Source organism: Antechinus flavipes, chromosome 4 (genome assembly GCF_016432865.1).
Source record: "Antechinus flavipes isolate AdamAnt ecotype Samford, QLD, Australia chromosome 4, AdamAnt_v2, whole genome shotgun sequence".
Classification (NCBI taxonomy): Eukaryota; Metazoa; Chordata; class Mammalia; order Dasyuromorphia; family Dasyuridae; genus Antechinus; species Antechinus flavipes.
The window spans coordinates 134,547,758-134,565,548 of record NC_067401.1 but is presented as its reverse complement, the minus strand read 5'-3'; the positions used below and the strand labels follow the sequence as shown (position 1 = coordinate 134,565,548).

Below are 17,791 nucleotides of genomic sequence, written 5' to 3'. Positions count from 1 at the left end.
GAAAGTTAAGAAGGAAAAATAAATATATTGGAAATGCACATTTCTTAAACACCTGAAAGATGTTCCAGTTTGATTCACTAAAGTTGATTTTTTAATTTCAGATTAAAGGATCCAAACCCAGACACAGAAATATCAAATTCGTTTGGCAGAATCTAGTTTAATGAAACTGATATTCTCATTTACAATACTTATTCTTCATGTTCAATATGCTAAACAGATAATGCAATAACAAGTTCTATAATCACTCACCCTTCTGCCCTTATAATCAGCTTTACAGACTTTTAAATTTAGCTTAAGGAGGTTTCTGTTGGCTCTACTTTCAAAATCTCAACATGGATAAAAATAGTAAAATGGATTGGTTCACAGATAATTCTAGCAATGTCTTAGCACAAAAATGTTAACACACAATCATCAATGGCTTATAAAAAGAAAAAAAATTTAAAAGAACTTACTTGTCCCCTGGAAGTTTATATAGATTAACAAGGCCTTTAAGATGCTTGGAGAATTCATCAAAATTTTTCTCCCTATGGGACAGAAATGTTCAATGAAAACATGGATAAAAATTAAACTCTAATAATTATTCATTGTAAAGAAACTGAATCTGAAGTTCTCATTTCAGTCATTTATTTTGATCTTTTTCCATACCAAACGTCTTACTTTTTTTCCTAAAGAATAAAGTTCAACAATTTGTTTACCCTTTTTTCCCCTGCCCTGACTCATTATTATGCTTAAGACAACAAACAGTTAAAGAAGGCAGAAAAAAACTAAAAGATGTTGACTGATTCACATAATGAGGATGGCATACTGGTCTGAATATAGGTCACATTTCCCTGTCCTCAACTTTACCCTCTAATTTGCCTTCTATAAAACCAAAACTAGACTCTAGTTGCATTGTATATGCCACCATGAAAACACCATTTTTTTTTCCTTGAACAAAGGTGAAAATTTTTTCTCTAACTTAATATGCTATGCTGATAGATTAATATATATATAGTAAATAAATTTCAAGTTTAACAGAATATTGAATTGATAAGCATTTAGATGGTACAGTGAATAGAGTGCTAGACCTGGTTTTGGGAAGAGAACTGAATTCAAATCCTGCCTCAACAACTTACTAGCTATGTCACTTGGGCAAGTCAGTTAGTCACTGTCTGCCTCAGTTTCCTCATCTGTAAAATAAGAAAAATAACACTATCTACATCCTAAGACTGTTCTGAGGATTAAAGATAAAAATTTATAGAAATGTAATTTTTAATATTAATATAGTTTTATTACTATGCTAAAGTTAAAGACGGATTTGAATACTAATGTTTTAATCAATACATTATTTGTTTTACACATTATTTTACATCCAAGTTTTGCTTTAATTTCAAAATGAAATTTTACTGATATCAAAATTCTTTGTTATGATGGGTAGCTTGTTGTTTGACCATGTCATCAGATAAGTAATACCATGATATACAAGTGAATTGGATTTAATTGAGGGAAGTCTGTGCAAAGTCACCTGCCTCACTTTTCCCTCCAGAGCCACATGAGTCCAATGGCAAGAGATAGATCGGGATGAATGGAGATGGCCTTGGACACAGTGGAAGCATGATGGATAGCCCCATATAAGGGGAGGACGAGGTAGAATCCAAAGGGGAAGTTAGACAATATGCAGCTCATCATATAGAGCACTGGGCCTGGAGTCTGGAAGATTCGAGTTCAAACTGGGCCTCAGGCACTTAATAATTGTGTGCCCCTAGAGAAGGAATGGCAAACTACTCAGCATCCTTGCCAAGAAAACCCTGTGGACAGTATTGGCATGATATAGTTCATAGGATCATCAAGACTCAGATGTCCTATTTCTATAATACCTAAATTTCCAGCATTTTTTATCCTTCCAGATTCCTCTTCCCTGTGAGCCAACTGGTAAGCATTTATCAAGCATCTAATATATGCTAGGGACCAAATTCAAACAATCCTTGTTCTCAAGAAGCTTACACTCTAATGAGGAAGACAGCACAAAGTATAACATGAACCAAATAAAGATAGTATTCCTTGTAACAAGAAGGGGAAAGAGTTAAAATAAAACCAACCAAAATATCTAAGGCATATAGCTAACAAATACATTGATATTTACAAAAACAAAAAAATAAAAATTTCTACTTCAATTTCCTGTTAGTATTAAAGACTTTGGTAGGAGAAATCAATAACATATTACATTCTTTACAGAGATAAGGGACTAAGAATGTGAAATAATTCAAATACTCTAAGATTCACCTGATATGTGGATTAGCTTTTTAAATTGCTTGTATTCCCCTTCCCCCGTTTTATTCTTTATTACAAGGGGTGGCTCACTGGGTAGGGAAGGAAAATAAAGGTGACATAAAAACACAAAGATTCATTAAAAAAAGATTTTAATCCAGAACACAGAAAATGACTTCCACTTTACTCATGTTAATGTCAAATAGGTATATTCTGATTATAGTTTTATCAGAATCTTTAAAACTTCCAAGCTTAAGATTTAAAATTTAATTTATTCTGTTAATATACTACATTCCAAGACACATTCATGGAGGATTCTGAATGTTTAGATTTTGATGTGAAATATAAAAATTTTTTGAGAATTCTTCTTCCTAGAATCTTTGAACAGACAAACTTAAGTTTGCTTTAAGCAATAAAATATTCTTTTAAATCCAGTAACAAAGTTGTCTTCCAATCTATAGTGAGTGTAGTGACCTAAGTTAACACATTTATTCTCCATATAACTCATTCTTGAGCAGGAATTTCATGATTGGATAGAAGGAGGGAAAAGTAATGTGCCAATGAAATAGAAGCACTTAAACAAGCAGTTTTGCCAAAGGGGAAAATGTTCCCAACTTGGGCCTTACAAAAGCATATAAACAAGTTGTGTCAAAGACTAACAAAAAAGTGCCTTTCTAAAAATGAAAGTTTTGAAAGATTTTCTTCATGTTACTTGGTTATTTTCTCTAAATATTCTATCATGTAGTGATTTTATTTCAGATTTTTTTTTTCTCTGCAGAGTTCACATCAGTAAGTTAGATCAAAATATAAAAAGTTAAGTAACTTAGAAAGCTGTTATGAAATTTTAAGCAAAGACACTGAAAACGTATCAAAAGTTTTATTTTCTACAAAGACTGAACAGAGAACAGAATTAAGTAATTTAAATATCATTTTCTCACCTCAGTTGTTGCACTAGCTCAGGACAGCTCTGAAAACAAATGAGACAGTTTTTTTAAAAAAATCTAAGCACAATATTTTTAAACATTTAATTTCTCCCCTCTTTTCCCAAAACATTTTATAATAAAAACCTTAAATGAAAATATCCCTTTCTAAAAGTCAATCCAATAAGGATTCTGGAAACCCAATGCAAATAGAGTAACTAGTTTAAAAAAGGTAAGGGGTAAGATGGGGGGAGAAGTGTCAGGGTCACTACCACAACATTTTGTTATATAACAAGTTATTCTGATATTTCTACTTTCTCATTCTGAATTGAAATTCATATTAGAACTTTTTAATATTAAATTCCATATAATAACAAGCTATATGATAGAATAAAACACAATACTCAAGCAAGTCAAATTATTTAGTCCAAGAGTTAACAATCTAGAGTTCAAGCCTCTGCATATTCATAGATACTATGAGAAGCCTATCATAGAACTAATTTCTCTTAATGAAAAAATAATCTCTTTCTTTGTATAAGTATGATAAACTCTGGTATTCATTTCATATTTTACAGGATATAGAAGGTTACTTGAAAGAAAAGGCATATAGGGACTAAAAAGGGACTTGCAGTGGCTCGTCAAATACCTGAGCCTAAGTCAGTAAAATCCTAAGAATTATCAACAATCTACCTTTAGTTTGTCTTCCTGTATAAGTCTAACAGTTTCCAAAGAAATCTAAGGAACACATACCACAGGATTCTCTCCATGATGAGCTACTTTGACATCAGAAAGATGCCCTGTAGGATCTAACTGCACTTCCACATAGAACATATCTGATGTGATGTAACATTCGGTACCATTGGCACTAAGATGAGAGCCCAGTCTGATGAGAACCAAACAAATAAAAAATAATTATTAAAAAATATATGAGGAATTCACTCCTCCTACCACCAAAGTCAACAATGACTTAAAATGTTTCTATGTCTATAGTTATAAAATGACTTACGCATTTTGTCTTGCTATAGACTCCAAACGGTCAGTCATTGCTGGCAAAGATGTCACTAAAAAAAAGAAAAAATTACTTTCATCAAGAAGGTTCAAAGTCAAGCTAATTAGCACATTGCTATATACTCCTTGACAGTGGATTACTGTCAGCCATCTAGATGACCCTCCAAAACATGTCCATATGGCAAGTAAAACTGCTGCTGAGTTTCATAGTCATGATAGTACCAAAATCTGCAAGAAAACTAGTTCTAACCAGGGTTAAAACAAGTAATATCTATTCGAAAAAGTAAAGCCTTAACTTCCCAATCCCAACTTTCATCATTCTAAGATAATATAGCAACAATATATAGAAATGAACTGGTAATTTGGGGCAAATTATATTTTAATTAAAAGAGTTCAAACATTTGTTCTGCTAGTATTTAAAAAAAAAAAAAGGAGCAACATCACACACACAAAAAGAATAAACAGTTCAGCTGATCTAGTCTTACTGGTGACAAGTCAAATGTCTGAAAAGAGTATAATAGTTGTCAAACTGAGTATCTGAATTCATTTTAAATCTTTTGATTATTTTCCTATAAATATCCATTAATAATAAAAAAAATTTCAATCAAAGTGTTCATTGTTGTTTGTTTGTTTTACTTCTAAAGTAACAAGTTATTCATTATAAAGAGAACATAAAGGCCTAATCCAAGCAATTGACATTTAACTCTTACCACTGCTCTTTTTTAGTCACTATCATTAAAAATTAGGACTAATCTGTCAATAAAAAGTTATTTTAAAAATAAATAAATAAATAAATAAAAATCAGGGCTAAAAGGAGAGGCTTACAAAATTTAAGAAGTTTTTCACATTTAATTGTTTTAGGCTTAGTCACATCTAGAAGTCAAAAAACACAAATTTGTCTTTTTAGTGCAAATTATAAGAAACTGACCTTGATAGAACGCTTTAAGAATTACAAAGTGCTTGACATATGTTACTTCATTTGGGCCTCACAATAAGAGATAAATGAGGTAGGCTCAACACTAAAGGCATTATCCTTGACTGACAGATGAGGAAACTGAGATTCAAGTGGGTCACCAAGACAAAAAGTATTAGAGGTAGAAGTCGGACCCAGGTTTTTTCTGACTCCATATCTCTCCTGTATTATATAATATCTGAAGGTAGGGCAAGGGTTATTTATTTGAAAGGTACAGACAAACCTTTGAGTGCTTTCTGCAAGGTCTCCAAACAGCTGACCAAATACTGATGCCCACCAGTACTCATCACAACCCGCTTTTCCTATATAAAGGGAAAAGAAAATACTGAATTAATCTTACAGGTAACCACTAAATTAGAAAAATCTCATTATCATAAAAAAACCTGGTATTCATATGAGACTTCATAGACATTATGTAGCACAGACAAGACCAGTCCCTATCCAATACTCTGCTACTAGACTGTAACCCATGGCATTTACTCTAAAGTCAAGTACAATATTAGCATATATAGTATGTAACCATACTTTTAAAACTGATTGAAAGGACTACCAAACATGCCTTGTATAGTGACAAAACATTTATATTGAACTTTAAATCTAAGAACTATTCAATATACATTATCCACTAGAGCCTCACCTCTATGAAACTGATAAAATAAAAATGTACCAATTTTTAAAATGAAAAATTTAAGTTTGAAAAATTAAGCAAAATATAGGTAGTATCAGAGGTAGGATTAAAATCCAAATCTTCCTGATTCCATATCCAGCATTGTAAAAAAGAAACTGAGAACCCTTTCTGGGAAAAAATAAAAATAAAACAAACCACTCTTATCAAAGAAATAAAGACAATGATCTGCAGTCTACCCAATATGGTCTGAGATCCCCAAGTTAATTATAAGTCTCTTAATTCATGTATGATACAACAAAATCCTCTAAAAAATGATTTGTATAAATTACAAAATTACAATTTGCAGATCTTTATGTGTTCATCTTTATTCTTTCTTATGGCATACTAACTTTGTTCTTTCCAAGATGTCTCAATTAGCCTTTTACAGAGCTTTTTTCATCAAGTCCCTTCACTTTCAGAGAGCTTTCTTACTTCATCTTTTTAAATAACTTACAGGTATAATTATTATGGTCACATACTTAAAATACAAGCTTTATGATAGTTATAGTCACACTCCTAAGATTGGCTAACATAGGTACTCACATGGGACTACATCACAGTTTCAGTTACACAGATTTTCACCAAGTATTATACTCTTAGTATACATAACACAAATTATTTATTCTGTTAAAATGACTGTAGCTGATAAATGGTTAGCAAAGCAAAGAAGCACTCAAGGCACTGATTATTCCTCTTTCCTGTTATAGCAATAAATCTATATCAAGCTGTCTTATAAGATGCTGAATTTTTTAAACATTGAAACTAATTGAACTTCATAACCACCTCAACGTTGGATCTCTGAAGTTGACAGCAACAGTATAAAGATTATATAGTATAATAAATTAAAAGAAAAGAAAACTGCAGAAGGCATTTCATGAAAAATAACAGTTTGAGTGAATTCATGATGCCATGATTTTCCAAATATGTTAAAGCATCTTTTAGCAAAATACAAATTTTCAACCCTCTTACCGTAACTTGACGAATGAGCTTAAAGGTTTCACTCCAAGGTCTGTTTTGATTAAATTTTGCATGGAGTCTTTCCAAAAGGGAACTCATCTTAGTCATTTTTTCAGCCTCTACAATATAAACAGAGATATCATTAGGAAATCTTATTTATACCATGATCTACTACCCTTTTTTTTCTTGCAAAATATTTATAGTCATGTCAACAATATCAAGCTTGATTATAAGCAAACCCAACTAAAAGGCCTTTTGATCAACTGCCTAACATCTAGATTAGGTAGGTAAGCAGGATCAGGTGTCAAAAAGACTTTATCTAACATGTATTTGTGGGACCACCCCCAAAGAAAGTCAGTAGATGTGTCATATCAAATGAATCTCAAAAAGACTATTTAAAATAAAATATTTTCAGTGTCACAAAGATACACAAATTGATGACCATAACTAACAAAGTTATAACTGAGCTATAATGCTGTCCAACCAAATAAAGAGAATAAGCAGAAGGCCACCTCGATTTCATACTATCAAGACTTGTAAATAGTTTGGTAACTAAAATTTACATCAGTTCTAAGGAATCTCTTGTAGCAAATTTATGTCATAAATTTGAATATGGCTTTCAGTCTAATTAGCATTTGGGCAAAATTCAAAAACATTTATAATATGCTCCTAAGTGCAGATTATAGTTCTAAGCCCTAAAGAAGATATAACATAGTTTCTGCCTCACAAAGCTTATAGTTTAGAAAAGGAATAAGAGAAACACACAGCTATGATGTTATATGATTACATAAGAGAACTATAAATGTATAAACATGCTACATGATACACCAAAGAGCTGATTGTTTTCAACCACATGGAGAAACTTTAAGATATTAAGGTTCAGAACCTGGAGAACAATTGATACAATAACCACGTTAGGAACAACTCTGAAAAATTTTAACAATTTTTATCAACAAAATGACCAATTACAATTCAAGAAAACACATAATGAAACATTTTGCTCACCTCCTGAGACAAGCTTAGTATAAACTGAAACAAAATTTTTGGATATATGATCATGCAAGAATTTGTTTTGCTTTTATATATCACGTTTGTGATAAAGATTTTGGGGGTTTTGTTGCTGCAGTTGTTTGGGTTTTGTTTGTTGGTTTGTTTTGCTTTTTCATTGGGATCAAGAGGGGAGTACAACAAAAAGAGGTAGAAGAATAGAAGGCAAATCTTCCTTTGAAAATAAAATTTAACAATAATTTTTAAAAAAACATAACAGAGAAGTAGAGGATTCACTAAAGAAGTACCATAAAACCTCTATTTTTTGTTAGGAGGTAACTGCAATAATCCAGATGGTTGATAATGGAAGATCAATAACAGAGAGGTAGCAAGTATGAATGCCAGAAATGTTTTGGAGGTAAAATCAACAGAACTTGGTAGTTGATTGTATATAAGGGGTATGGAAGAGATAAGTGTCAAATAGCCAACTTAACATTTATAAAAGGCCAGTTATATGAAAAGCATCATCCTATACACTGAGAATATATAAAGACTTATAGTCATTGCCTTCAAGAAGCTTATATCCTACTGGAGGGATATAACAAAAACCCAAATAAGCATAAAAAGCTTATTTTAAGAAAGGAAAGAAAGGAATAAGAATGTCCACACTGGAATGTTATGAAGGCAAAGAAATCCAGAGTTATAACTAGTTAAAGAAGCAAAGGTTGATTTGGAGGCAAGGAAAATAACAGTAAAGAGATGGATAGTGGAACATAAAAAAGGATCAAGGAACCAAAGATCAGGATAAGGACATGAGTAGATGTGTTGTTTATTTTAGAGACACAACATGATAGAGATCTGGAAGATTTACATGTGGGTTCCAATATCTCCTAGTTATTTGGGAAAGCTATTTCATAGAGCTTCATTTCCTCATCTAAAAAATGGAAATTATAATGCTTACAATAGCAAGCAGAATGGTCTAGTGAAAAGAACACTGACTAGAGTCAGAGAGTCTCAGTTCAAATTCCATCTCTGATGCTAACTATCTGTGTGACTTTGTGCCAGTCACTTAATTTCACTAGGCTTCAGTTTACTCATCTGTGAAAGGAGGAGGCCAACACCCCTTCCAGCTCTAAATTTATGATTCCATGAACAACTACCTCAAAGCATTTTTGTAAATAAAATGTTCTGCAAACTTCAAAGTCTTATAAAATATAAGATTTTATTATTCAACAAATATTTATTAGGTACCTATGTACAAAATATTAAGGCTACAAAAAAAATAAATAATTGTTGCCTTCTGTGGAGGAGAGGATATGTGACTACAACAGGCATGCAAATACATAAATATAGGGTAATTAAAGGAGAGAGAAAGCACTAACAACTAAGTGGGTCAGGCAAGAAGACTTCAAGTAAAAGGTGGGCCCTTAGTTGAGCTTTGAAGAATGTATATTCCCACCAGGGGGACTGTCTATCCAATGGCACAGAGATGGAATATGTGTTTGGGAGAATAGCTAGTAGGTCAGTTAGACTGAAATCCAAAGAATACGAAGAGAAATAAAATGAAAAGATAGGAGCCAAGATACAAGGACTTTAAATTCCTAGTTAAGGAGCTTATATTTTATTTCAAAAACATAGGTAGTCACTAAAGTTAAAAGCAGGGGAATGGCAATTTTCAGATGCGATTTGGGAAGATTATTTTGGCAACTATATGGAACAATAACTAGAGAAAGAAAAGAGCAGAAGCAAATAAAGTTTTTATAATATTTCAAGATGCTATTACAAAAATCCAGATGAGAGACAGGTTTGAACTAAGGTGGTAGCAGTTTTAGTGGAGTTAATGGAATACATTTGTGATGTTATGGAAATAAAACTGGCAAGTCTTGGTAACTGATTAGCTGTAGAGGGGAAAGGAAATCAAAAATGACTACATGGTTTTGAGCCTAATGGGACAACTGTAGTGCTTTCAATAGAAACAGGAAAAGGAACATCTGAAAGAGGTGGCAGAATGTGGGGAAGATGAAGGAAGATGAGTTCTGTCTTAAACATATTTTGAAATGCCTAGGGAATATTCAGGAGTCAACAATGCAAGACTGTAATTCGAGAAAAAGACAAATAACATCTTTACTTCCCTTTTTAGTTACACAAAACTTGATTTTATTTTTAGGCTATCTTAAAAATCTTATGATGAAAAATTTCAGAGACAAGCATATTTTCAATCAATCTTTTAAATTCTTTTATAGTAGTCTTTTAAATTTTCTTATACTGCTCATCAATAATCAATAAGCATTTATTAAGCATTTATTATTTGCGAACTACTGACTAAATTCTGGAGAAAAAGAAGAGACAAAAAACAGTCCCTGTTTCAAGGAATTCACAATCTAATTGGAAGACAATATGCAAACAATTAGGTACAAGTAAAATATATAAGGGGTAAATTATAAACAGTCTCAGAAGGCAAAATTAAGGAGAACTGGGAAAGGTTTCTTTCTTTTTTAAATAGTATGTTTCCTCCCCATTACATATCAAAACAATTTTTAGCATTCATTTTTACAATACTTCGAATTCCAAATTTTTCTCCCTCCTTCCTTATTTTCCTCTCTTTCTAAAATCGTAGGCAATTTGATATGTTATGCATATGCTATGATGTAAAAAAACATCCATATTAATCACAGTTGTAAAAGAAGAAACAGATCAAAAGGGAGAGAAAAACCAAGAAGAATAAGGTAAATGAAAAAAGTATGCTTTAATTTGCATTCAGATTCCATCAGTTTTTTAACTGAATGTGGATAGTATTTTCTTTCGTGAGTCCTTGTTGTAACTGTTTTGAATCACTGTGTTAAGATGAAGGACCAAAGGATGGTAAGAAAAAGAATCAGTATCTATACAGAACCTTAATTTATCTTATTACCTATTTTCTAAACCACTACTACTATTAACTACTACTAAATTCTTCTATAGCTAGCTAATATTTCACATTTAGTTAATCCATTTCTAGGAGCCTATACTTATTCCTTCTCACCGGAAAAAGATTTGCTTCTTTTTTCCCAACTAAAATTCCTCTTCCTTATATGGTTTGCCAAAATAATCAGTATCAGACTGTGCTTTCACATAGATGGAGATCTGACATTCATGCCCTAAACTAAAGTTTCCTGAATACTGATGAAAAATTTCAATTACCAGTATCCCTAAAATGATCTCATAGACTATTATGTCCAAGTCCAACTATTCTCCTCACACTGCTTCCCCCAGCTCCAATTCCACCTGGCTACAAGTTATCTTGATCTGTACATCTCATCAAGACCTCAAATTCAACATATACAAAACTGAACATCATTTCTCTCTTCTTCCCTAATCTCCAACTCTCCCTAACTTCTCTATTTCCTTTGATGGCACCACCTTTTTCTCCTACTATGACAGTCTAATGCCATCTTTGATTTTTCCCTTTCAATTATCTCTTATGTATCCAGTTAGTTGCCAAGTCGTATCACTTCTATCTCCACAATCTCTCTCATCAAAGTATTTTTCTCTTCTCCAGCTACAATTACCTAACTATGGGCCCCATAATCAAGAATAGATCTTAACTTCTATTTCCAAACTATTTAATATCCAATCTAATCTCCACACTAATAACCAAGTAGCACATCTCTGAGACCATAATACCCCTTGTACTTTTTAAAAGCTTGCAATGGCCTTCCAAATAAAATGTGAACTAAAGTAATATAAACAAATGACACTAAAAAGGTGTATTATAAATACTTAGAATGACCAATTTTATCAGCAGAGACACAGATACATATTTTCTTCCTTTTGTTAGGGAGACCATTGTGCCAAATACTGTAAATGCAATTGTATTTGATGTAGGTATGGGTTTAGCTGTTTTTGTTACAAGAGAACACCCTGGCTGGTAGATGAAAGAGAATGTATGTCACAATAATATTATAAATACAAAACCAAAAAATATCAACCAACATTTTTATTTAAAGTAAGCATACTAAGAATGTTTATGGCAGCCCTTATGTAGTGGCCAGAAACTGGAAACTGAGTGGATGCCCATCAACTGGAGAAGAACGGAATAAATTGTGGTATATGAATATTATGGAATATTATTGTTCTGTAAGAAATGACCAGCAGGATGATTTCAGAAAGACCTGGAGAGACTTACATGAACTGATGCTGAATGAAATGAGCAGGACCAGGAGATCATTATATACTTCAACAACAATACTATATGATGATCAATTCTGATGGACTTGGCCCTCTTTAACAATGAGATGAACCAAATCAGTTTCAATAGAGCAGAAATGAACTGAACCAGCTACACCCAGTTAAAGAATTCTGGGAAATGAGTATGAACCCCTACATAGAATTCCCAATCCCTCTATTTTTGTCCACCTGCATTTTTTTATTTCCTTCACAGGCTAATTGTACACTATTTCAAAGTACGATTCTTTTTGTACAGCAAAATAACTGTATGGACATGTATACATATACTGTATTTAATGTATACTTTAACATATTTAACATGTATTGGTCAACCTGCCATCTGGGGGAAGGGGTGGGGGGAAGGAGGGGAAAAGTTGGAACAAAAGGTCTTGCAATTGCAAAAAAAAAAAAAAAGACACTACTATGATCCAAGCATTGTGTTGAATATTGGAATGCATAGACAAAATTAAATTTAAAAATAATACTAAAAAAATTAAAATAAAAAACATAAAGTAAGCATACTCTTGACCCTGACATTAAAGAAATTTCACAATCTAGCATTGCTAACTTAGCCCATTATCATCTGATGTATGGGGTCAATATCCTGCTATCGATCCTAGTCTAAAACAAGTGGGGAGGGGGAGCCAAGATGTCAGAGTAAACTCTCTCAACTTCTCCAAATTCCTTTAAATAATGACTCTTAAATTTTAGAGCATCAGAACATTCCAAAAGACAGACTAGAACATTTTCCAGCAGAAAAGAATTTAAAAAGTCAGCTGGAAAAGTCTATGACACCAGGGTGGGAATCCAACATGCAGTACCTGTGAAGGCCACTCCAGCACAGCTCTGGACTCAGCTCTGACCCCTGGTGGACCCTCATGTCAGAGAGGCAGGACCTCTAAGTGCTAGAGGCTTCTGGACCTCTCAACCCAGGAATACCAGGGAAGACTCAGAAGGTCAGTGAAGAGTATCTGTGACAACAGAATGGGAGTTCATTGTGCAGTTCCAGTGCAAAGTCCCCAGTCCCAGGATCCGAGAACCAGCAAAGAAAAACTCTGTTGATTCAGAAATCTTACAAGCTACTGTGGGGCAGGGACACTCATAACAGCTTCAAGGCACAAAAAGAATACTCCTAGTCAGGTTCCTGGAAGGACATCTGAAAAGAGCTGCACAAAACCCCTTAAAGCTTGAGACAGTATACCTTCCACCCTAGAAACAGACCCCTACTTTAACAAAGAGTTAAAAGTCTAGCATCAGGCTAGGAAAATAAGCAGAAAACAAAACAGTTTCTGACCATTTAAAGTTATTATGGTGACAAGAAAGATCAAAACGCACTCAGAAGATGATAAAGTCAAAGCTCCTACATCCAAAGCGTCTAAGAAATATAAGAATTGGGCTCAGGATATGGAAGAGCTCAAAAGGGATTTTGAAAATCAAATAAGAGAGAGAGAGGAAAATTACTGGATTAAGAGAGCTGCAAAAGGAAATGCAAAAAAAGCTAATGAGGAGAATGCCTTAAAAAGCCAAAATTGACCAATTGAGAAAGGAGGTACAAAAATTCACTGAGGAAAATACTTCCTTAAAAAATAGAAATGAGCAAATGGAAATTAATGACTTTATGAGAACTCAAGATACAATAAAGCAAAAGGAAAGGGGAAGAGGAAGGGAAAAAAAAGGGGGGAAGGGAAAGGGGGAAGGAAAGAAAAACTAGGAAAAACTGTGAAATATCTCACTGGAAAAACAACTGACCTGAAAATTAGTTCCAGGAGAGAATTTAAAAATTATTGGTCTACCTTAAAGTCATGACCAAAAAAGGAACCTGGACATCATTTTTCAAGAAATTATCAAGGAAAACTGTCCTGATATTCTAGAAGCGGAGGGTAAAATAGAAATTGAAAGAATCTACCAATCATCTCCTGAAAAAGACCCCAAAATGAAAACTCCCAGGAATATTATAGCCAAATCCCTAGCCTAAAACAAGTAACAGCACATCTGACCTCTCTTGTTTTTCAAAACCCTCAATTCTTGGGGCAGCTAGATGGTGCAGTAAATAAGAGTACCATCCCTGAAGTCAGGAGGATCTGAGTTCAAATTTGGCCTCAGATACTTAACACTTCCTACCTGTGAGACCTGGGCAAGTCACTTAACCTCAATTGACTCAGCAAAAAAAAAGCCAAAAAACGAAACCCTCAATTCTTCAATCTCAAGTTGACCTCCCATGTATTCTAAATATTTAGGAAATATTTGGGAAAGCACCTGTGCTACTACTTCAGTTATGGAGAGAAAAGTACCTAAGTATTAAAGCATTTTCAGTAATGTTAGTTAATGCTGTCGAAGCATAATTTTTCACAAATTTTATACTTCAGCAAAACTCAACTACTTTCTATCTCTCATTATGCACCCCCCACCTTGAACTCTTCTGTTTTCATGTTTTTAGTTCATGCCATCTACTATATTTGGAATTAATTTGCCCCAACATCACTCTTAAGGATCTCATCTGCCAGTTCATTCATGGCATTTTCTCTGCTCTCGCTCTCTGTTCTGAGTGAAAAGTGTACACCTTTTCAAATTTCTTACTGTATTTTGCCTGAATCTCTCTTGTGCATTTATTATTAACAAGTCCAAAACAGAACTCATCTTCTCCCCTAAAAACCCAACTTCTACCAACTTCCCTGTTTTTGTCAAGAGCACAATAAATCTTCTATAATAATCAATTTCCCAAACTTGACATCATCCTTGATTTTGCTCTCCTTCAAAACACATCTTAAGCCAGCTGCCACGTATTTCCAACTTTGTCTATATTTTTCCCATTTGTCCTCTTTCCACTAATTCAGCTCTTTGAGGATATTGAGTGGTTCAGTTTTCCCTTTAAATCTCTAGTATTTAACACAGTGCCTGGCATATAGTAGGCATTTAATGAACAACTGCTGACTGACAGATTCAGGCTCTCACTACCTCTAACCTGAACCACTGCAATAGCTTAACTAATCTTCCTATTTTCAATCTCTCTTCTTTCCAATATATCCTTTATACAGCCTTCAAATTAACAATCCAAAAGCACAGGTCTGATTATGTCACACTCCTGCTCAAGAAGGTTCAATGGCTCCCTATTGTTTCCAGGCCATTTAATGTCTTGTCTTTAGCAAATTTCACCAGACTGTTATCACCATACTCCTCTTATACACTGCACAGGATGTTAACACTCCTCCCCATATCTGGAATGTTCTCCTTTCTTGCTACTGCTTCTTGGAATCTCTAGCTCCCTTCAAAACTCAGCTCAATTGCCACCTCTCTACATGAAGCTGTGATGATTTCCTGCTCCCCTCCCCAAGTCATTATGTTTATATATATTTGCACTTATCTATGTATTATATATATTTATATAGTTTCTTCCAGTAGAATTACTGTTTCATTTTGTATCTATATATAAAGTACCTAACATATTGCTTTAATAAATATTATGTTCTTAACCAGTACTTGTGGAATTAAATCTCACTAGACCTTGTGAGAACTTGTACACTTGGCTTTTCCTATCATTGATCTATAAACAGCATCTGTGTCTTATTTCTCAAGAAGCAGTGACATTATGATGGAATGCTGGATTTCAGAGAGACAAGCACTTAAATCTAGCCTGAAATATTACCTACCTAAAAGCAATCACATAAGGTAAACTCTTTCAGCCTCAGTTCCCTCATCTGTAAAAGGACAGAGATTCGATCAGTGATCTCATTGATAGAAGGAACTCCCAGAAGACAAAATTCCCTCTATTAATTCAAGTTAGTACACTTTCTCTTATTGTTGCCTGGAACACTAAGAGATGAAATGATTTGCCCAAGGTCACACCCTGAATATGAGTAAGAAATGGGACTTGAACTCAGATCTTTCTGCTTTTTAGGATCGCATTCCCCTAGGCCATATGTTTCTTTTAAAGGAAGATAATGATACCATCTACATTACATGATTCAGGGAAGAATATGCTATTACTAGTTGGTTTTATTTTGAGAGAACATACTTTGTAATTTGATCCAACAGGATTTATCCATCATTATAGTGCTAGATACTTGGGAAGACAAAAGGAAACAAGATTAAACAGAAACAATCCCTACTCTCAAGGAGTTTATTATTTTCTAATGTAGGGAAACAACACAAGCAAATACAAAACAATACAAAGTAATGAGAAAAGGCACCGTGGACTGGATAACCATGAATGGAGGGGGAAGGGGGGGGGAAGGAATGTCAAGGCAGGGAGAAGAGTGGAGAAGCAAGTCATTGGGAGGGGAAGGGAAAGTAGTAGGAGAATCTGAATATTTGTTGGAAAGTATCCACTATACCAAAACAAAGTGTAATAATAATACTAGGTAGCTAAAATTAACTTATAATGAATAAAGCACTGAAAAAGGAGTCAGGAAGACCTGAGTAAGTTCAAATCTTGTCTCACTAGTTGGATAACCGTAGGCAAGTTAATCTGCCTTAGATTCAGCATGAGAAAATCTATGTACACAAGCTTTACAAACACCAATACATTATATAAATGCTAACTTTAAGGCAGCTGGATGGTGCAGTAGAGCACTGAATCTATTGTCTGTAAAGATGTAAATTCAAATAGTTTCAGTCACTTATTAGCTCTCTAAATTTAAAACGTTTGTCTAAAAATGGAAATATTAACAATGTACCTCCCAAGATTTTTGTGAAGATTAAATAGCATATGGTTTACAAAGTGCTTTGCAAATTCTAAAGCACTATATAGTTGTGCTTCCCTCTCCCCCCCCCAAAATGAAGCAATGAATCCCACATTCGACTAGATGACTGTTCTAGTTACAAGGTAGCCCCTTTCTCGGCATAGCTTTCTACTTGTACAGCTTTTGTGAGTGTCTGGCATTTATCTGGTGTTTCTTGTATATCTATGATGCCCTTCTGCATTCCCTTCACAATGAGTTTACCCGAGCTTTCCAGAAGTTGAAAGTCAGACCAGAATAGGGGGTCCCTGAGGCCACAAATGACCAGCCACTCCCCTCGCGACCTCCCGCCTGGCAGGCGGGCAACAAAGCAGACAGCGATTCTATCCTCCAGGCACAGCACGGGCTCTGCCCAACTGCAGGGAACCCACTCATTTCCCTCTGCACCAGTCCAGGCCCGGGCTCCTGTAGACTCCGAATACTCACCTTCTGCCTCCCCCTGAGCCTTCATCCCGGAGGCGGGGAGGGAAGGCCTTCGCCCGCCACACAACGGGAGACACCCTTCCTCACCCACCAGTGGGGGGCTGAGCTGCCTCAGGCTTCCCGGGGCGCTGGGCTCCGGGGCCGCCCGCTCCGCCCCCCGCCCCCGGGAGGCTCAATCCGAAGCCGCCGGCGGCAAAAGTTGAAGGGTGCCCGCGGCCGCCGCCATCTTCCCAACGGATCCTTCCCAAGGCTCGCGAGAGCAGTGGGGAGCCGGCGTAAGGGCGTGCGTACGTAAATAATGCGTGCCTGGTGCGGAAAGGACAGTGCAAACAAAGCTCGCGGAAAGTGTTTCGCGAGATTTCGCCGAGTTCCTCTTCCGCTTTCTGGGGGGGAGGGGGAGAGGGACCGTGGATGGATGGTTTTTGCCACTGCTCCTTTAGGCTCGCGTCCTGGGGCTTTTAAGTTCTGTGCGTTTGGGAAAGTAAATCCCTGCAGAAATGTTTCCAATTTAGACAGCCAGAAAGAAATAAAGCCTTTTGTCAGTGAAAGGCTCACTCCCCTCTCATCACTATCCTTCACCGCTCCTAGTTCTTTAGGGCTTGGAGGTTGCAAAGAATTCCTCGTACTTTATATAAGATATGGAGCAACCTTGTGAGGTAGGTAGTGG

At 35.0% G+C, this 17,791-nt stretch overlaps 1 protein-coding gene across 1 annotated transcript in view; it reads right to left on the bottom strand.

Moving 5' to 3' along the window:
• The window catches only part of MED1 (mediator complex subunit 1), a 38,348-nt gene extending 20,980 nt beyond the window's left edge, over positions 1-17,368 (bottom strand). Inside the window, exons 1-7 of the mRNA XM_051994622.1 lie at positions 17,128-17,368; positions 6,785-6,891; positions 5,372-5,450; positions 4,174-4,228; positions 3,918-4,050; positions 3,186-3,214; positions 453-524 (exon numbers count right to left, since the gene is read on the bottom strand). Of these exons, the coding sequence (XP_051850582.1) occupies positions 453-524; positions 3,186-3,214; positions 3,918-4,050; positions 4,174-4,228; positions 5,372-5,450; positions 6,785-6,891; positions 17,128-17,152 (500 nt within the window). The 5' untranslated portion in view covers positions 17,153-17,368. The remainder of the gene's footprint in view (positions 1-452; positions 525-3,185; positions 3,215-3,917; positions 4,051-4,173; positions 4,229-5,371; positions 5,451-6,784; positions 6,892-17,127) is intronic.
• Between the last annotated feature and the right edge of the window lie 423 nt (positions 17,369-17,791).